The sequence below is a fragment of the Panthera pardus genome, unplaced genomic scaffold, assembly GCF_024362965.1.
Source record: "Panthera pardus isolate Hobbes unplaced genomic scaffold, ASM2436296v1 HiC_scaffold_16, whole genome shotgun sequence".
NCBI classification, from domain to species: Eukaryota; Metazoa; Chordata; class Mammalia; order Carnivora; family Felidae; genus Panthera; species Panthera pardus.
In genome coordinates this window covers 5,638,304-5,660,667 of record NW_026526721.1, presented here as the reverse complement: position 1 = coordinate 5,660,667, position 22,364 = coordinate 5,638,304, and the positions used below count along the sequence as shown (strand labels likewise).

General features: G+C 42.8%; 1 protein-coding gene across 1 annotated transcript in view; it reads right to left on the bottom strand.

Annotated features, from left to right (window-relative positions):
* Positions 1-1,443: 1,443 nt before the first annotated feature.
* DSCAM (DS cell adhesion molecule) overlaps positions 1,444-22,364 on the bottom strand; it is a 699,778-nt gene continuing 678,857 nt past the window's right edge. The window contains exons 21-23 of the mRNA XM_053903059.1: positions 7,515-7,668; positions 2,907-3,024; positions 1,444-1,540 (exon numbers count right to left, since the gene is read on the bottom strand). Coding sequence (XP_053759034.1) covers positions 1,534-1,540; positions 2,907-3,024; positions 7,515-7,668 — 279 coding nt within the window. The 3' untranslated portion in view covers positions 1,444-1,533. The remainder of the gene's footprint in view (positions 1,541-2,906; positions 3,025-7,514; positions 7,669-22,364) is intronic.

The following is a 22,364-nucleotide window of genomic DNA, read 5'->3' as shown; positions in this document are numbered from 1 at the left end:
AAACCGCGTTTCTACTTGGATTTATATCGAACACATTTCCGCTCGGATTCCTTGAATTTCTGAGTTGTTCGTCGCTGATTGAAATCTTCTTTCAACTTACTAAGGATGCATGCATTACTCTGAATTTCAGCCATGATTCAAGTGAGAAAGATAAGTGGCACCCACTTAGCTGTTCTGTTCTCAGGGAGGGGGAGGGGGAGGCGAGAATGGCTAGTGAGAAAAAGAACTGTAAAAATTTCCACTTTTTAAGCTACTCTTCCAAGATGTCACACACACACACACACACACACACACACACACTCAACTCTGAAAATCAAAGGCGTGCCATTGAGTGGCTACACAAGAACTTGCATACTCATACAAGGTTTGAAGAATACATAACTTCCAACCAATGGACCTCAATATTCTTTTGGATCAGCACCGAAGACAGAACCATGGAAGAAATTCAGAATCATGTTATCCAAATGATATAGAAAGCTTCCCAAAAATGCCCATCCCTTTTCTTCTGAGAGAGGCCCATATATATTGAAGGTGGGGAAAACTGACCCCTTTAAGAGTCACAATATCACGTCAGTCTTCTAAAACACCATGGAATTCTGTTGGCTCCAATTTACTTGAAGCTGCAGATCGACTATGCGTCATTTTTTAAAAATATACTTGCTCTCTTCCCCTCGTCTCTCACTGAGGACAATACTAATTTTATTGTTACTCGCTGTGATTTATTAATGTGACACCACTTAAATCCAAAGAAGCATACCCTTTGATTTTTCTACTGATAAAGTATCACTGTGCAACCAAACCTGAACCGAGACGGTGACCACTTGGGATTTTACACCTGGCTTTAATTTGACCATCTTGGATTTGTCATGTACTTTTTGTGTCTGATATCAAGAAAAACCATATACGCTGTATTAAAAACCCCACCAAATATTATAGCAGTTTGCTTGGTTGGAGTCCTTTTAATGTACATTGCATAGAAAAGTTTAGCCAATTAGCAGATAGAAGACCTCAGTTTAGGCCTATCTTTTGTTTATGTCTTGTGGGTTACACTTACACATATGTAAAAGAAACCATGCAATTGGTGGACATTATCAAGATGAACTTTCTCCACGACGCAAAAACGTTAGTAAAAGATAATAACGATGTATCTTTTATCCTTTTTCTAGTGTTATCTTTGGGACGATGAACGTTTCTATTTTCTTTGATTGGCAGCATTCCATTTTCCAAAATGAGCATGCATTTATCTATTTTTGTACTAGAAAATAGCAATGAGCTCCTTAGAAAGGCTGATTTTTAGATCAGGTCGATGTGACTCTTCGCATATAGGCACGCATCTAAAGAAGCCGTTAAAAAGAGTCCCCAGGTTTTGTACCTTGTACTTGTAAATTTAAAATAATCTCATCCGATCCCCAGTTGTTATTGGCGATGCAGCTGTAATAGCCGGAGTCCTCCGCCTTCACGGTTCGGATAACGAAGCTCCCGTTGCTGAAGACGCTTCTCCGCCCATCAACCGTTACCAGGCTGGGTGTCCCGTTACTGCCTCACAGGAAGAAAAGGGCACAGATTAAAGAAATTACAATCCAAATTAGCTGAGACTGGGGAAAAGCATAAAGAGTCTTTTCTGAAGTAGATAACACATTTGGAACTAAACTGTGATTCTATGACATAAACAATCAAACGGCTGAATTTCGTTCTTTGTAAAAAAAACAGGCTATGGTGGAAGTTAGCTCTGTGCTGGGGGCTTGGATTCTGGCTCTCACATCTGTCAGGGCCCATCACATCCCTAATGGGTGTCTCTCTCTCTCCTCCACCATGTACGCACGGCGACTTCCTCTTGTAAAAATTCCTTCTGGGACAGAAGTGCCATTTGGACCCAATCGCATAAGGACAACTAAATTTGAGGGTCTCTTGTAGATCTGCTTAAATTCACAGGTGTTGGTGATTTTGACAAAGAAAGTGGACTGTGGTCTCTCAAGAGGGTGATGAGTTGGTCTCAGTGTAAAGGGAGCTCCCTGTGATCATAACCGTATCCTTGGTGGCGACTGTCCAGTCACCTAGGGTCATCCTCTCGTCAGGCAGAATGCCTCTTGACCCTTGGGAGCTTATTCATTTCCTTGGATTAAGTGATTTTATTTACTTTTTTTAAATTTACTTATTTTTATTTGGATTAACTGATTTTAAAAGAGAGGAGAAAAGTGGTCCCTGGGCCAAGACCATTATTTCAATAGTTTATATCTTTTAAGTGCTTTTCTTTGAAAATCAGCACTCTTCTGAACCCATTTTATATCAAATCTCCATGCTCATTAGTGAAGTCTCAGCCCTTTATTTATATTCCAATTTCTTCTTCCGAACATAGAGCAAGCACTTAGAAAAGTTACAGGACAGAACACATCTCACCCACTTTCCCCCTCCTATCTTGGCTGCTATTATCTTAATAGTTACTATTAATGTGGAAAACCAGATTTTCTATTAGCGAAGTCCTAATGCATTCCATTTCTTGAAGTTATTTCTCAGAGCACTGGAGGTAGGGTTAGTTGGACCATTATCTCAGAAGGAGAAAAATGGCCACCCGGTCTCATATGAGGGTGGGAGTGTTCATCTTGGTTATAGAGGAAATTTACATGATGAAGTGCAGAGATCATTGGGTTGGTTAGACTATTTTCCTCTCAAGCATTCTCTTATGAATTGAAAGGCTCTGAATTTACAGAAGATTGATACAATACACCAGACCCTTTTGGTGCTGAAGCCGAGATTCTGCCCCCTACGCCAACTTCCTCTCCACCAGAAGACTTGATGTCTCCTGGAATTTTCCTGGAGATTTAGAATTAGACCACTAGCCCCAACCTGGTATGTCTGATGTACTGTCTTAGAGTTTCACTAAAGGCATACATTAGGTTACTGGTTACCTGTCTTTCATCCATTTTACTGCAGGAGAAGGGTCCCCAACAGCTTTACAAGGTAAGGCGATGTCTTTCATCCATGGGGTAGTCACTGTGCCACTGAAGGTCAGGATTCGTGCCGGAGCTGGAGCACCAAACACAGCAGAAGTCCAATTGCACCACGGCTTTAGTGACACAAAGGCCAAAGTGACCTTTCCCAATATAGTAACACCCCCTACAAGGGTGAAGGCAGCACAGCCAACTGATGTCACACCTGTCAACACTATTCCCTGGTATCAGGATGTGTGTAAAGGATTGTCTTTGGAAGAACATACAAATACCTGAAAATCCCTACTGGAGCATTTTCCCCTCCTACTGACGAAATGTGAGGAGCCGAAATTAAATATTTGGGTCTTCATAAGCCCAGCAGCCCCAAGCTGTGTTTTCTATGAGCCCAATTATTTGTCAAGGCACGTTATTAAGCAATTTATCTCAACACCAAAAATGCACATTCAATATACTTTTAATATCGGAGAGAATAGACAATACAGGGCATAAAGCCCCAAAAGATGGAGAGGTAAAACCGGAACAACTTCTATTTATCAATTTTGTGGTACTTTCCTGGCTTTATTGTATCAATTTGGTCTTTGGCACAAACGTTAAGGACAGCGAATGTTTTCAGAGTGGCTTCTCTCGAGGAACACTGTTTGATTGGGACAGTGATTCAGATGCTCCAACAGAAGCATCTGCCAGAGGCATCTGGTATCGGCACGGTCCCAAAGCAGCAGGAGTAGACAGGAGAGAGCCCGGGTGCACCTGTGTCGGCAGGGGCCTCCGTGCAGACCGAGGAGCTGGCCCTGACGGGTTCCTAGCGCTATCTTCTTGGGTGAGACACGGAAGCTGACCCCAAGACATAAGTCTTCCAGAAGCGAAACAATGTGCCCCACCTTTGCCACATGTCGGGATACTGCTTTCTGGGACACACCCTCTGGAAGCTCAGCCAGCCCAGACACATAGACACAGAGACCACATATGGAAGGTAGCCCCAGTCTGGTTCTAGACCCGTAAAGATTGGACCAGTGTTGGGACACTGAATCATCTGAGACTTGAGGGTCTGGACTGGCCAATGGGCATGGGGAGCAGGCTCTCCAGGAAAGCCCTAGAATTTCAGGAAATATGGAGTCAAGTCATTACAGAGGCATCCTGGTCTAGAACACCAGCCTTGGTCATTAAGGTCTACCAAACAACTCTTATTTTCATTGTTCGGAGTGCTGTGGGCCAGAACTGAAACCACATGCTGGTGGGTTCAGAAGCTGAGCCTGTTTTGTGCAGCAAATATTACAGCAAGGTCTTCCTCCTTAGAGCAGAGCCTTCAGAGACGGCTCATGGACGGCACACTTTCTCCATGGTATTCTAAGGTGGAGGCCACTTTTTCAGTCATTGACGTTTTTTAATTTTTTATCGTAACAAAAATATTTTGGTCAGGTCGCGTTGGACTTCTGGCATTGGTGGTATGGCATGCTCCATTTCAAGCCCTTCAGACCATCTTTTTATAGGATGAGGAGTATTTTTGCAGCAAAATTGGGATGATCAGGAAATCCAGCTAGAGGTAGGGACTTAACAAGCTTTTGAACATCCCCCGTCCTACTGTAAGGAACAAACTGCACGTTGAATCCAGAAGTTATACACGTATTGGGATGTGAGTGAAAACAAAGTGCCCCAAATTAATACTTGCCACGTTTCATGCATTCCGATCTTTTGTACTTTTCTCCTTTCAAGTCAGTCTAGACTATCTGACTCTATTCCATTTTAGTGCTGTCATGTGTTAGCTATAACCCTTAAAATCAATTCCAGGCCTTATGAATAATTTCCCATCAGCATTTTGAGAAACAGAGGCCAGAACCACTTTGTCTTGAAGCCCGACACACTCAGTGTGTAGAATTAATGCCCACTGGGGGCAGCTGGAAGGTCAAGGGTCCTCATCTGAAATTCCAAGACTAATAAGCTACAGAGCTCACCAGAACTGGTTTTCAAATGGGCACAGGCAAGAGAATCATCTAGAATCTGTTAGAAATGCAGATTCCTATGCTGATCTGTGACTCAATGGCTCTTTGATGGGTTTAAGGAGTCTTAACGTGCACCTCAGGTGATTCCGAAAATCAATCCACCTGCACCTGGACGTCCTTCCTGGGTCCTGTACTGCTCGACCCTGGCCCTGGGCTCCTTCGGGATGGTGTTCCACCGGGACTGGGTCCATGTCTCCGTTCTGCCACTTGATCTGCTAAACAGCAGTCCTCTCTGCGGGGACTCTGGAGTCCCGAACTCTAGAGTTTGGACTTTGCTTCCCACCGACAGATTTGCACTGATGCTGCCTGCATCCATCTCCCAGCAATGACAGGATAACCCGGACCAGTCTCCTTGGGCTGCCGGAAGCTTCATCTCTCCAGCTTGATCCTGTCAGCCTTTGTGGTTTGCCAGTGTCTGGGGCTTCTGGGTGGAGCTTTTTATCTAGAACATCTGCTCCGTGCCTGAGAGGTTCCTCAGCTCAGTCCCTTTTTGGAAAACCCATCTGGATCAAGCCTAACTCTGAGGGAACCCCACTTGAACATGAGAAGCTGAACATTTCTGGAGAAATCCATACAACAGAGAATTTAGGACCCACCAAACATTTACAATCACCGACCTCGGCTGACCTGTCCGCTCTCCCTTCCAATCTTACTGCTTTGTTAGTAAGTTCCTTCCCGCTTCTCTGCAGTGATGATTTCCTATTGTCCTTCCTTTTCTCAAACTCCTTTCTCCACCACACCCCAAATTGCCTAATGCTTGGCAGAGGAAATAGAAAACCCAGGTTGGGAACTCTGCATTTCCTGTCACCAAACCTATAAGCCCCCTTGGCCTTCTTCCTCCAAACCTCAGCCCTGTGGCCCTGCTCTTCCTCCTGGATTATCACCTCCCCCTCTCCACTTGGGTTTTCCCATCACCATACAAACATGTTCTGCTGGCTGACACATTAGCCCACAGTGAAACCAGAGCCTTTCCTTGGGTGAGACCCATCCTCACTCTGGCCTGTGGCTTCTTCCAGGTGGTGTGTGTTTTTGGAGAACTTTCTGCCAAGCAGACCTGTTTCCTCACCTCCCGTCTCCTCTGTCCCCTCAACCAGCTCCCATCCCCAGGAAACTGCTTTCAAGGTCAGCGAGTTTGTGTGGCCAACCCAAGAGCACTTCTAGTCTTGTTTGCCTTGACCTCCTAGCAGCTGCTGCCATGGCAGACCCCTCCCTCCTTTCCGAAACATCTCTGTTATTCCTGGCCTTATGCTCCTGGTTCTTCTTGCTGTCTGCCCTCGCCCCTTCCTCTCTGGCATCCCCTGTGCCTCACCCTCCCCAGAGAAAGCTGGTATTCTGCAGAGTTACTCCTGGACCTGAATCTGTCTCCCCGGTAGGCTCTTCCCATTCCAGGTATGGGGGTGTCTAAGTGCTGACCCCTCTCCATTTCTGCCTCCTGCCATATGTCTCTTGAGAAAAAGGACTTTTCCAACCACCTGCCTGACACTGAACACACAGCAGGAGAGAAGAAGTAAAGCCACTGCAGCATTTCATGGGCTGGTTTGCTTTTATCCCACAGTGCAGTCCTTATGTCCACTGATAATCACTGTTGCTAAATGTGAGAGGGTACGTTAGGGGTGGCGGGATATCATAATCAAAGATTCTAATAGACAAAAAAATCCACGAATTTATTTTCTTCAGCAACAATACATTTACTCTCTAACTGTAATTGTGTTCAAAATGTGACAGTATTCTCCTTTTCCCTCACTACTCTATTCTGCTTCTTTCTTAGTATCACACTAATAAGCACGTTATCATGAGCTCTGAGAGGTAAAATCGGAATCTTGGAGTGTTCTGTTCTCTTTTGGGCACCTAGCAGCCTTGTTAGGAAAACATTGCCAATGTGGTATATTCCAAAATCAGGGGGCACCTCCTGCTGGCCCTGGAATTGTGATGTTAGTACATTTACTTGTGAAAAGTGCTAATACAGCGGTACCCTGAACACTGGGGGAGAGCAATTACCAGAAGTAGAGTAAGAATATTCTGTGCCCATATGTGCTTTCTAAGGACCAGTATAACATCTCAGCGTGAAGATACCGTATTCGTTTTTAGGAACCTTTTGTTCTTTGGGGACTCGGACTTCCCACTCTTAATTAAGGTCTTGCTTATAGCAATTCTCTCAATACAAGAAGAACTGACGATTTTCTTATATTCGTCAGTTTCCAGAATAAAATAAACATTTCTCTTTAAGAAATACGATGCTTGATCTTGATGAAAGCACAACTTCCTTGAGGAGTTACTATGGGGTGATTTTCACTTACCCCAAGGGGTGAGTGGGGGCTCTTTGTCTTTACTTTCCTTAAGGCACTTTGAGTTGTAAAGCCACTAACCCTCGGTGGAGTCTTTTCTGATTTGCACAAAAGCCCAGTGCCAGCTAGCAGCAACCTTATTTCTTACGCTGAAATGTGATAACACGTGATGTTCTGGTTTTCTGGGGATTTTTAGGGCACCGTAAGCTTTATTTCTGATAGAACAGGGATTTAAAAACAGTCCAATTACGATGGGAAATGAGGTCTTTTCTACAATGGCACACCTTTAGCTAACGGCTCTACCGTGATGATTTCACTGCTGTTTCCTCTCCCAGCTGAAGTCACCGCGACCACCCAGACGCTGTACTGACGGTTCCGACTCAGGTTGGGAATTCTGTAGGAAAATGAGTCAGGAGAGGCTTCAAACTCGCTGATCACCTGTGGAAGGAGACACAAATGTTCCCACATTCAAGGAGGCAAATGGCACAAAGGGATTTCCTAAAGGCGTGGTTACCAACATATCATCTATCCTCAGAAACAAAAGTCACCACTAGTCCTTTTCTAAAAGGCTGGGATATATTGATATTGATACTGATGTTGATATTGACATCTCACATATACACATAGAGAGTTTACATTTCTCTATGCAGCCGCTTTGGCAGCCACCAATGAGTAATTTAGCCATTTATATGATGGGTCATGGCCCAAATGTTTTTGGCTGAGATACAGTAACAAAAACAGATTTTCCCTCCGACCCCAAACAACCAGAGAACACACAGAGTATAACCACAGTCTCAAAGGTATTGCCTAAGGTAATGAAGGACAGAGCTCTCTGAAATGTGGAAAACAAACGAAGTAAGCCTATGATTGCAGAATTTTTACGTTTTTGTGAGAGTCTCCAGGCTGTGGCACAGAGAAGGAGTCCAGGAGGAGCCCAGCAGCTTCCCTGAGTTAAGGATTTGCACCTGAGAGACTGAGAAGAGGCTGGTGTTCACAGGATAGAGCTACACAGAGAGAGCACTCTGGGAATCTGAAGACGGTCCCACCTGGGTATGCCGCCAAGCAGATCTGTGAAGGTATTCGAGTAAACTACCAGAAACTAGGGAAACAATTACCTGAATGGATTGGAGGTCAAGGTGCCCAGCATTCACACAGGGTTGGGAATAGTGCCTGTTCCACCAGCCGGATTAGAAGCCCTCACGATTCACAGGGCATTGGATACAACGCATAAGGGTCTTACCTCGGTGGTGGGGAATAATTAGGTCTAGACTGAATACCACACTGGTATTGCCTAACAAATATTAGAAGCAAAATTCATATAGATGATATTGTCACTAACTAACTTAACTGCATCCCAGAACGAAAGTCAGAATATTTATAGCAGTGAAAATATCCAGTACAAAACAAGGTGAATTTTGTAATGTTTGACATCCCATAAAATTTTTCCAGATATGAACAGCCCAAATATCCATCGACTGGTGAATGGACGCATAAACAAAATGTGTTGTATCCACACAAGGAAGTATTATTCAACAATAGAAAGAAATGAAGTACAAATACGTGTTTAACTTGGATAAATCTTGAAAATACTATACTAAGTGAGAAAAGTCAACCACAAAAGATTACATACTTATGATTCCCTTTTTACAAAATTTCCAGAATAGTCAAATCCAGAGAGACAGAAAGTACACTAGCAGCTGTCAGGGGCAGAGTAGAGTTGGGACAGAATGGGGAATGACTGCTGTAGGATATAGGGTTCCTTTCTGGGATGATGATAAATGTTCTAACATTAGATAATAGTCGGGGTTGTGTAACTCTGTGAATATGCAAAGAGCCACTGATTTGAACACTTTAAAAGCATGAATTTTTTTATATGTAACTTATATCTCAAAAAAGCTGTTAGAAAAAAAAAATTCAGGAATGGAAAAAACCAGAGAAACATTTCTTTCATAAAGAAAATGTAATTCAATCAATCCTAATTGACCCATAATTGACCTAGATATTAAATTTAGCAGAAACGGGCATTATAACAGTTATAGTTGTGTTATGACCATAGATATTCAAGAATTTAAACAGATTCATGAATGATATAAAAAGACCCAAGTCAAAGCTTGAGATGCAATTACAATATGTGAAATGAAAAATACACTGGATTAGATTAATAGCAGATTAGATTTGCAGAGAAAACAAAAGGTCAATGAACATGAAGACATATTAATATATGAAACACGGAGAGAAAACAGAGTACAAAACTTAACAAAGCTTTAGTGGGCTATGGAACAGCATCAAGCAGCCTAACATACATGTAGCTGGAATCACTAAAGGAGGAAAGGGAGGCATGACAGAAAAATGTTTCATGGAATTTTTCCAAATCTGGTGAAAACCATAAACACAGACAGCCAAGAATCTCAATGAACCTCAGCCACAGAAATATGAAGGAAACCACATCAAGGCATATCATAACCAAACTGCTCAAAACCAGTGATAGGAGATCTTAAAAGTAGTCAGAGAAGGGTCACGTTATGTGTGAAGGAACAAAAACAATGATGTCAGAAGACTTCTTGTCAAAAATAATCCAAGTGCTTTTGAATGTCTTCCCAAAATTTGTACTTTGAAACCTAATCCCCCAAGGTGATGACAGTAGGAGGCGGGGGCCTTTGGGAGGTGATTAGATCATGGGATTAGTGAGTGCCCTTATAAAAGAGACCCCAGAGAGCTCCCTTGCCCTCTTCCACCATGTGGGGACACAATGACAAATCTGCAATCCACTAGAGGTCCCTCACCATAACCCCACTCTGATGGCACCATGATCTTAGATATTCAGCCTCCAGAACTGTGAGAAATAAATTTCTGTTATTTATGAGCCACCTGATCTATGGTATTTTTGTTACAGTAGCCTGAGCTGATTAAGACATGAAGTAAGAAGACAGTGGAACAACATTTTTAAAGTACTAAAAGAAAAAAAGTCAGCCTAGAACTCTATACTCAAAAAAACGTACATTTCAAAACTAAAAAGAAATAAAGACTTTTCAAAATGTAAAAAGCTGAAAGAATTAACCATCGGCAGATTCACACTACAAGAAATGTTAAAGAAAGTCTTTCAGTCGGAAGGAAAACGATACCAGATAGAAATTAAATGTACACAAAGGGATGTAAAGTACCAGAAACAGTAACTACAAAGGTAAATATATGATTTTTTCTTGTTCTTTAAATCTCACTAAAAATAATTGATAATCAAAAGGTAATAATGACACAGTGTGGGGTTTATAACACACGTAAAAGTAAAATGTATGACAACAGTTGCACAAATATTAAGTAGGAAAAAGTGGAGGCATACTATTATAAGGTCCTTATACTCTATGTGCAGTGTATAACATCAGTTGAAAGTATAAAGTGATAAGTTAAATATATATGCTTTTAATCCTAAAAAATGACTGAAATTACAAAATAAATAGTAAAATAATGCTAATGAGCCAACCAAATAAATAAAGTGAAGTGATAGAAAATACTCAGTTAATTAAAAAAAAAGCAAAAAAGCAGAAAAGAACAAATATGAGAATAAAAAACCCAAGTAGTAAGATTATAGATTTAAATCTATATCAATAGATCAAAAATCTATTAAGTATAAATGATCTAAAATCCTAATTAATGCAGAGATTGTAAGAATGGATATAGAAGCAATACACAACTATATGCTGCCTACAATAAATCTTTTTCAAATATAAAAACACAAGTATGTTAGAAATAAAAGGACAGAAAAACGATACTGTGCTAATACTAATCAAAAGGAAGCTGGAGTGGCTATATTCATATCAGACAAAATAGATTTATGAGTAAAGAATCTTACCAGTGATAAAGAAGGTAATTTCATAATAATAAAGGGATCAATTCATCAAGAGGACATAACAATCCTAAACATTTATGAGCTTAATGACAAAGCTTCAAAATACATGAAGCAAGAACCAGGGAATGTCAAGGAGGCATAGGCTCAGACAGGTCACACCTCTTCCTTAAAGAATCCATATAAGACAGGTAGACTGATATCAGATCCATTTTACAGATGAGGAATGCTGTGGACTGAATGTGTGTGTTCCCTTACAATTCATATGTCGACATCCTAATCCCTAAAATAATGGGATTTGGAAGTGGGGCCTTTGGGGCTAATCGGCTTCAGATTAGGTCATGAGGGTGGGGCTCTCATTATATAATTAATGCCCTTTCTTATATAAAAAAGGAAGAGACCCAAGAGCTTTCTCTCTCTACCATGTGAGGACACAGCAAGAAGGTAGCCATCTTGAAACCAGGAAGACAACAGACGCTGTATCTACTGGACCTCGATCTCGGATCTTGGATGTGGAGGCTGGTCTCCAGAACTCTTAGAAATAAGTGTCTGTTGTTTAAACCAGCCAGCGTGGTATTTTGCTGCAGCAGCCCAAGCAGCCAAATACAAAAATTAGTACTGAGAGGTAGGGTGTTGCTGTAGCAAGCACAGAAACACATGGACGTGGCTTTGAACTGGGCAGAGGTGGGAAAAGTCTTGAGGCTGATGCTAGAAAAAGCTAAGATCCTGTGAAGGGACTGTTAATGATGATACCGGTGAGAGCTCACAAAGAAGGGGAGAACTGGAGACAGAGTCTGCCTCTCATACACAGAAATGATTCAATGAGACACACAGGGTGTGGGTAGAAATGTGGGGTGGTAAAAGCCATTTTAGTGAAGCCTCAGATGGAAGTGGGAAAGTGTTATTGGATAATGGGAAAAGATGGTCTGTGCTGATACAGCGACAAAAGTTTGCCTGAGTTACGTTCAGGTTCTAGTGTTTTGGGTGCTCGCGCGGGGACGCGCAACAGGAACTTGGACACTTAGCTGTTGTAAGTGTGGCTCCTCCTGACCGCTTATGGAAAAATGCAAAAAGAAAGAAATGAATTGAAGAAGGAATTGTTAAGCCAAGAAGAACCAGAACTTAAAGATTTGGGAAATTCTCAGCCTATCCGTATGGCAAAAACAGGAGAAAGTGTGTTTGGATGAGAACAGTAAGGGTGTGGCCTAGCAGCCCTGTGGTGAGGAGATTGGTGTGGGTGAGAACTACGGACTGAAAACAGCCACACCAGCAGGAACGCTGCCAGTTGAACCTAAGGAGACTGAGACGGGATAGAAGTAAAAAGAGCCGAGTTCTAGATTCTACAGGACAGGATGATAGAGCTACGTGGCCCTCAACTCATGCTGTTCTTCAAGAAGAGGGAAGAATAGCTCTGAAGGATATTCAAAGATCATCAGGGTCACGGCCTTGGTTTCAACAGGCCAGAGGACTGGACCTCCCAGAGCTGAGTGGGGGAGAGCCTTGCCTGGCAGAGCCTTGCAGAACTGCAACATGGACAGAGCCTCTGCATAGAGCCACAGCATGGGCAGAACCCTCCTGAGAAGTCGGGGAGAGACTGCAATCCCAGAGGTGTCACTGGTAGAGCATTGAACCAAAGAGGATTATTCTTGTTTCTGAAGATCCAGCGGGATCTGCTAAGTTTTAGACTTACTTGGGAGCCATCAGTCCTTCCTTCTTTCCTATTTCTTTCTTTTGAAACGGGAATGTCTACCCAATGCATGTCCCATTGTATTTTAGAAGCACGTAACTTGCCTGGTCTCACAGGTTCATAGCTGGAGTGGATTTTGTCTCCAGATGAATGTACCTGGAGTCTTACTCATACCTGATTCAGCCAGTATGAAGATGAGACTTTGGACTTTAGAGTAGATGTTGCAGTGAGTTAAGACTTGGGGAGCTACTGGGATGGAACGAATGTATTTTGCACTTGACATGGACACGGGCTTTTTGGGGCCAGGGGCAGAATTGACTGAATGTTTGTGCCCCCTCCAATGCATATGTTGAAATCCTAACACCCCAATGTGATATTAGGAGGTGGGGCCATTGGTAGGTAATTAGGTCATGAGAGTGGAACCCTCATGGGCGGGATTTGTGCTCTTATAAGGGGATGAAGAAACAAGAGATCTCTTTCTCTATCTCTCTCTTCCGTGTGTGTGTGTGTGTGTGTGTGTGTGTGTGTGTGTGTGTGTGTGTGTGTGTGCCATGTGAGAATACAATGAAAACTCAGGAAAAAGTCCTGCACCAGACACTGAATCTGAGGGTGCCTCGATCTTGGGACTTCCCAGCCTCCTGAACTATGAGAAATAAAGATCTATTATTGAAGCCACCCAGTGTGGTATTTTGATATAAAAGTGAGACCTAGGCAAGAAAACTAAGGTACAGACAAAGTAAGTGCCTCACTAAGGTCAGAGTGGCAGAAATGGTGGGCAGAGGTTCAAGCTCAGTGCCTCTGACCCAAGTCCAGTACTGCCATTTACAAGCAGCCAGACACGGGAAGGGTTTACTTTTATCCCCGTAAGCTGTAGGTCATCAGGCTGTGCGAACTGCAATCCCAGCTCTATAATTAACCAAGGGGCGCAAATGTTAACTATACCTGTTCATTGTCAGAGATCTCATGCTCACTCAATAAGAAACAAAGTCAGAGAATTTCCCATTGTCCAGTATTTGACTTCTGTATATACACACTGTCAGATGATTAAAGGGAGACGATAGGGCTCTTGGAGAAGTTCTTCAGGTGTGCCCATACGTTCATGTGCATGCACTATCGTTACCCTACCTGCCCCCGTTGCCACCCCACCCCTCTCACACACACCAGTCCTGTCTTGTGTTCAGAAGATCACGGGGAAATAAAATCCTTCTAGAATTTCAGGGGGAATTTGGCTTGTTTCCTAGCAATTCGACGAGACAATCCCAAGACTGTGTGTATTTGTATTCTGTAATGTTCCAAGGCTATGTTGTTGCCAAATTAATTTTACAAAGCTTAATGATGTGCAAATTATAACAATCGCTCCTACTGAACATTAAGCATCAACAGAGCATTAAAATATATTTACAAAATAAGGGTTTTCTGTGAAGGGCGCATAGCTTTTAGTTAAAACTCAATAAGCATCCTGTCTAGAAGGTACAATTTGCTCTTGACTACCTCCAAACTAGGCATTTTAGTGAATTTTTATCTGCAACACAAGGCATGGATAAAATCAATGATAAAAATACAATTTCTTATGCAATAATATTTGTTTCACTATTTATATGATAGATCATCCAAAGCCAAAGTAAAAAGGTTTGTTTATAGAAAATTCTTCCCGCTGGAATGAAATTTCTCTATAGATGAGGGTGAGAAATAAGAGTCGGGCTGTTCAGGGGTTCCTATTGGTTATTCGGGAAATTTAGTTGCACTGGTGTGATCTCCCTCTGATACCAGCCTATTTCCCTATGGCTGCCATAATTAGGCACAATTTTTTTGTCTCTCAAAACAGAAGGTTGCCAAATGAGCAATTTAAACAATAGAAGAGTTGATTTGTTTTCTTCATAATATGTGTAACTGGATATTAAATGCGACTTTTCCTTTTGTCTTAAAGTTTTAGCAATGAGCTTCACAAGTGAGAATCGTCCCAAAGATGCTGGTACCTTCCTTCCTAACAAGAGACGTGAGATCAATCAGGCAGGGCTTTCTGATTCTGATGACCTGTCCATCATCCTTCTCTGGGCCCCAGGAGAGGCTAAGCCAAGAATAGGATATTCTTTTTTTTAAATATGAAATTTATTGCCAAATTGGTTTCCATTCAACACCCGGTGCTCATCCCAACAGGTGCGCTTCTCATTGACAGAAGTCCGTGTCCATGCCCACCTAGCGGTGCCAGGAGGTTAGGAGCTCCAAGCAAACCACTCAGAGAGCTTGGAGTTTGGAAGAACACAGAGATAGGTGAATCACCAATCAGGCCAAAGGCTATGTAGGGTGGCAAAGGCTAGTCCTGCTCCCAGCAGGAGAGCAGGTTCCTGGGGCTGGCTGTCACTTCCATCATGGTGGGTTAGGGATGCTTCCATGTAGGCCCTGCAAGGAGACAGCAAGACTGGCTGCCTCCAGGAGTGTAAGATGCCTTCTACAGAGGGGTGTACTGCAAATTCCATAATCGTTTATCCGCAGATGGTGCGTAATTCAACCAACGTTAACAAGTCCAAGAGGTGGCAACAGGTAAGAGAAAAAGAGCCAAATGGGAAAAAAGATAATCAGACGTTCACTCAGGGTAGTGAAGCAAATCTGTTTGTTCAAATCCTTCCCTTTGATGCTCAGTTAAAAATACAGGTTCTGAGAAAGAGGGGGGATGAATATTGCTTCCTTATGAAACATTTTCCTCAATATTCTATATGAGATAAAGTAACTGATTATATTTACCTTCCATCAACTGTCTTTTTATTGGACACTAGATTTCTCAACACAATGATCTAACCACGTTTGAGCTGACTTGCTAATTTCCATGTGCATTCCATCATGTATCATTCCCTCCCACGCTCTGGGAATGGTCAGTGAGAAGGGTTCCGTTTTCTTTCCAGATTTCTCCTAACACTCCAGCTGCAATGATGCATCAGAGACTTTGAAGCATTGAGAGTGTGGAGGGAATAGAAAGGCTTCTCTCTGAAGGGCAGCGAGACAGAAAAATTGTAGTCAAGGAAAAGCACCTCCCAAATGTAGGTTCTTAGGATTAATGAATCAAAAGTGGCAGAAGGAGAAACTGGTGGGGAGGAGGAAGAGAGACACTCTTCTCAGTATTTAAATATTTAAATCTCTAAATATTTAATTTCCTGCTGGCAGATCTATAACTCTGTCGTCTCATCTTCAAAGTTAAGACAGAGATATTAGCCACTCTAGAAGATTTGATTATGCCTATGATGCAAATTAATCTTGAATGGATCACTATAACTGGGCTGATAAGGGATGGCCAGAGGAATAGGACACCTGGGGACAGCCATGTAAACTCACTGGACTACAGATCTCTCCTCTGGGTCTTGCAAAGAAAAGGTATGTAAGAGCTCTTAGCCCCATACCTGTAATGGGGAAACCTCATAAATAGTTGCTGTGCTTGAATTCACAGGTGTTTACTGAGTTCAAGTCTAGTGTGTAGACTGTGAGGTAAGTTCCTGCCCCAAGGGAACAAGAGATGATCATGGCTTGGCAAACGGAGGATTAATTACATGAGGCATAGTAAAATTCTGGTAAGTTCTTGCTAAAATCTAGAAATAAAAATCATTTGAATTCCCTTGCCAAAACTACTCCAGTTGTAGCGGAGGACATGATTCATATTTGCAAAATACCCAGGAAAATAAATAAAAAACTGCATGTGTTTGATTTAAAAAAATATTCATGGCAGTTTTTTTGTTTCTTTGTTTGTTTTTATAAAGCCTCAGACATGCTGGCTTCTCTAAAATTGTACCAAGAGTGGAAAACATAGCTCATGATATAAACGTTGCAATCCTCAAGCCAGGCAGCTCATGTTCATGTGTTATTCCTTTCTTATTATTGCTTCGGGTCTGGTGGAGGGAGTCGTAGATTTCTGAGGGACCCAATAGTATACTCCTCCAAAGAACGTAGAGGTTGCTGGAAGCTCGGTTTTCTCCCTGTGCTCCAGTGTCACCCGTGAAGAGCCTGCTACTTTCACTACAGAATTCTTTTTGCCTTGTGGTTTTGGTGCAATAATTTCCCTCATATTTAAGACACTTTTTAACCAGTAAATAAGATAAAATTAGCCACAATGAATTACTTCAAACGCTCTTTAGCAAATTCTATCAAACTGGATGCTTAACCAATAATTGCTAGATTCATTTCCAAATCCCTCACACTATTTAGCTCGATGGGTGGCTTGCAAAGTCTTGTGAGCCTTCTCACATCCCCTCAACAAGGCACATCTGCCCTTTGTTTATAGGTCATGCATGGTCCTTATCTTCATCCCACTTTGGATTGTGGTCTTGCACAGTCTTGGTGCAACCTTGTGGTCTTGGATGGAGTTCAGGTTCTTTGAGGGTGGCCTTGCAGTGGCCCTCCCTTTATGGATGCCCCGGACACCCTAGATCCCAGTGTTGCAAAATTAGGGCTCACAGACCACAAAGTGGAATGGGCTGAGGAAATGCCTGTTGCATTAAGTTGACTAATGACCTAGAAATGATTTGAATGCAATCAAGAAAAACTGTGTAGAGAATGACTATGGATTCACAGGCCACTCAGATCAAATTATTCAGCGTATCTCACGGATATAAAAAGAATTCCACTTAAAAAATTTCAATTAACTTTTTAATGAAAAACTAATTCTATCAAAGAAGTATGGTGCTTTAAAAAGCCCTAATATCTATTAAAAAAAAAAGACTCGAATGTTCTGATTTTGTAGATAGTATGTTCACAGCAGTGATTTAAAGAAACCTCTCCCAAAGCAAGATAAACAAAATAGGCAGCTCTTTGCATTATTGGACACTCCGAGGCCATATCAAATCTTTCTGTTTAGGGGCAGAGAAAACGATCTGGATTATGTTCAGAATCAGTAGTTGGCTGGTTCGACTTCAGGTTTGTCTTTGTTCTTATGTATAAGACATTTTGCCCTGATTTTCATTTTATTTCAGTATTTTCACCTCTAACAGAAGATAATGGATCAATGAAGACCATCCTAAAGGGACAGACCGGGGTGGGGAGCCTACATGGTAGGAACAGCATATTAATGCTACTTGCTTTATGCAAGTCAGTTCTGGTGGTTTCCTCTGCACTTGACTGAGATGCCTGTAACCGCCATTATATCTTCCACTGTTGGCTACTTTTAAAAAAAGTCTTCCAAACAGAAGATATTTTACTTTTGGGCCTTTCAAATATAAAAATCATTATTTTGCAAGTGCATTAAAGTTGACACCCAGAAAATGCTTATAAGGAGCTGGTGTCTCCATGTTCCTGTGTAGAATCGGGGCTTCGTCCGGTTAGCCAAACTGGCATTACAGTGTCCTTATAGTTCCCAGGCTCTTTTGAACAAAGTCACCTCCACTCACTACAATTTTGCCTCGTCTCTTCTCTGCTGTCACCCCATCTGCTGTACCAATGATCTATCTGCAAAAGTGCTTTCTTAAGCTGACTTGATCACTATCACTTATTCGGTAATGAACAAGTAATTCATCGCACATGTGTAAATGGAAGAAACCCATGCACTCTTAGTCAACTTTTGGCTGCTCCAAAATTTCTGGCTTTGCCATCACAGAAAAGAGATCCACCATAAGGTCTTTTAGACAGAACTATGGAAGGATGATCTCCATGTCAGTGAGTTAAAAGCATGGGCACTGTATATAACTCCTGCTGAGACTGAAAAGCCTCCCCAAGCAGAGGATATGCTTTCCTGCGTCATGAACCAGAAACTTCATTATACAGTTTAACTTCTATTGCATGACTTACTGCCGTAATCCATACAATTTAATTCAACACAACATTTTATGAACATCCGCTATTTCAGCATAATACCAGGCTTTCTAAAGGAATAAGAGTGACTAACGGTGGGGTGTGCACTTGAACTGGGGCCCAGTGATGTCCCCACCTAACGATAACACAAGGGATTGTGGTGGTTACACCAAAGTGAGGTTGGAAATCAATGCTGGGGACCTCCGAGGCGAGACGGAGCCCGCTTCCCAGGGAAGGCCGTAGGCTGTCACCGTGAAGGGCCTGGACTCTAAGCTCAGACACCTGTGGGTTGCAGACCCTGTCTTTACCTTGCTAGCCGCATGGTCCTGGCAGACAGTACATTCTCCATTTCAGTACCATTACAACGAGGCAATCATAACCCCACCTGCATATGATAACCATTGGAATTAACTGATGAAAACCAGGATTTTTTAAGATGTGAGTCATAGAAGCAATTTTGTGAGTTATGACAATCATTTACAGAGCAAAACAGAAGAGAAAAAAAATCCAACGGTTTGGAAAATATCATAGCGCATCCTGTGTGGCAAGTGTAAGTTTTGTTTATGAAGCTTTTGCTGTGTGGGTACTGGCTTGTGATTATAAGATGCATTTCCTATTGTGAGTCATGAAAGAACGTGCTTGGAAACCATAGGCATAACGTGTTTAGCAGACAGTGGCTAGAATACAGAAAATGCTCAAAAATGGTGGAATAAATAATAAAGCATTTAAGTTGAGCCTTAAGAATAAAGACTTTAAATGGGAGGAGGACACACACACACACACACACACACACACACACACGATGGAACGGCTTAGGAATAGATGGATAGGTTAATGGAATAGGAGATAGGACACTGGACAGGAGTTAGAGCTGGATTATGGAAATCTGTTCAGGTCATCTTGAGGATTTTGAGTTTTGTTTTAGGTAAAAAGGGAGAAGTCATCCAAGAATTTGCCCAAGGGAGTGACATGGTCAGATACAGAATGGGAAAGAATGATTATGGCAGCAATGTGGCCAATGGATAGGCCCTTGAGCCTGGCAGTGGAAGGACTTCTGACCTGGTTTGTTTCCCCAAGTGGGCATGAAAAGAAGGGAGATTAAAAGATACTGCAGGGAGAGACTTCTCATGACACAATGTCACCTCGCAGATGCTATTTCCTTTGGTCATAATACCTTTTCATAAGGTAGAGCTCTTCCCTGCCTATAAGCCAGGGCTACAGGTGCATCCCAAGAAGCTGTCTCTGACCCCACTGTTTGAGAAACACCCCCTTGCCTGTGGCTTCGGCCACAGTGTCCTGTGCTCTGCAGGTCACAGTCGTGTCCTTTGCCACGTCACAAGGACAGTGACAATCCCTGGCATTTTCTGACTTCCCTAGAACCAGGAACTCCTCAAAGAAAGGCAGACACTATCCTTTATCACCGCGGTCCCACGGTCGCCATTGGAGCTGTTCTCCCAGCTGCCCTGGTTTTCCTGTCTTCTGGGTACTTGTGAGGATTGTGCTTCCTGGCCCCCTTGTGGTTGGGGGAGGCCACGTTATGCCTATGTCAGACCTTCCAGAGATGTATTCCCTCTGCCATAAAACCTGCATGGGTGCTTCCCAGAGTACGGATAATATGGACCAGAGCTACTACAACTCAGAACAGACGTGAATGTGGAAGAAAGATAAAACTGTTGGTGTAAATCCCTGAGGTTTTAGGCCTCTGGTCAGAGGACAAAGGGTACTGTTAGATCAGTGGCTTAGCTGGGAAACAGGAAGAGAAGGGGGACAAGAATGAATTTGATTCAGAATATGTTGGATGCGGTGGGGTCTCCGTGAAGACACGGATGGAAGGAATTTGGACATATGGGGTTGCCTGGTCCTCTAAGCTGGTCAGTCGGGGTTGGAGAGAAACATTTTTGATCTCTGTAACTTCAGATGATAGTTAAATTATAAAAACAGATTCAAAGGCACCTGGGTGGATCAGTCGGTTAAGCATCCAACTCTTGATTTTGGCTCAGGTCATGATCTCACAGTTCATAGGTTTGAGCCCCACATTGTGCTCTGCACTGACAACCCAGAGCCTGCTTGGGATTCTCTCTCTCCCTCTCTCTCTGCCCCTTCCCTGTGCTCTCTCTCTTTCTCAAAATAAATAAATATACTTTAAAAAGTATATAAGATTCAGTGATTCATGGGGACAATAAAGAATAGGAAAAGAGGATAAAGGAAGAGTATTGAGAAATGCCTACATTGAAGGGTGGCTGTCAAGGGAGAGGGAGCCTAAGAGAAGAGAAAGTCTAAAAATAGAAGGGAAGTTAAGTCAGAATTTAAACACAGATCGCTGTATAATAATGGCATGCTATGTGGCAGCCTGAAACGGGAAGAGTGCCACCTCCCCAAAAGGGAATAGCCTTGTACACCCAGGGGGTGCACGGTGACTTCTGAGACAGGAGCAGTGGCCAGTGAGATGGACAGCATTATAATACAGATGGTCAAGTTGACCCCGCTTGACAATTCCATCACGGCACCGTGGTTTGACCTGAGATTCCTCAACAATTCTGGCTTCCTAAAGCCACTCTCTCTTGTCCTCAGCCCCATGATTTATTAAATGCAGTCCTGGGGGGCGGGTCCAAGGAAAACCCACACCTGCTGTTTTGGTTTGGAAGCTGCCCAGACCTGGCGAAGGTTACTTCCCTGGTGTCTCTGAAGACTTGCTTACTTCTAAGTCGTGGGCTACACTGTGGGGAGTTTTGTTGCTGAAAGCTGTCTTCTGGAGAAGAAGGGTACTGGAACATTCTCAGTTGCTCATTCGGCAACGTCGACGGAACACCTATCCTGTGCAGGGGCTGGATCACCTTATCGTTTGAAACTGGAATAATTGAGGTGAGTCACAGCTCACTGATATGATCGTTTCAAGCCTTCTGATTTTGTTCTTCATTGCTGAGAAGTTCATGCTGTCTGATTTCACGTTTCTAAGTCCCATCTCAATCGGCTTAGTGCTATAGAAGAGACACTTTCTCTATCCTTGTCCTTGGTTAATCTAGGGCACTCCCCACAGGCTGCTTTCATGAGGGGAGGAGGGCTAGAGGGGAGATCCAGCCTCGCGACTCTCTCCCTGGGACCTTACAAGGTAGTGTGTGAATTGATCCTTCAAACTGTCATCTATGAAAATTCAGAGTCACGCCCCCCCAAATTATATGCCTGAGTTCCTTGAAGCAAATGAACTTTGAGATTTTGCTGCTCGAATCTCTGCCTGGGGCGGTTAATGTCTCCGTGCATCTGCTGGTCCGGCACGGGGAGACTCTGTGTTTACCTAGAGCCACCAGACTTTAGATGCATTTACACTTTCTTATCTGGCCACACAAAGTTTCAAATCCCAACACTTTTTACTAGGCTAACCCAAGAGAACGCAGTGAAACCAGCGTCTATTCTTAGACAATGGGCTTTACCCATTAGAGAGAAGAGCGTGGGTCTTGTAACAAGGTCCATTCACTGGGGGGTCTTAAGAGGAAATTTACATCAGCGAGCAAGTCAGCCGAGGGACTCCTCTAAAGAAGATTAAATTACAGGCTGTGCTGTGTCCTCATTTATCCTGCCATGTTCTACATTCCACTGTGAAATCATTTCAAAGAAAAGAAATACTCAGCCGAGCAACAATATCATACGCAGCTAGCACTGCCCTCTGGTGTTCATTCTGACACATGGGCGGAAATGTGAAAGCCTCACAAAACGTCATCCCATCCCTTCTTCTAACTTAGAGTCAAATTCCAGAAACCCAAGATGGAACAAAAACCCTTCTTTCCAGCAATTTGTACACTCTTACTAATTCCATGTGAAAGAAAGCCCCACAAAGCAATG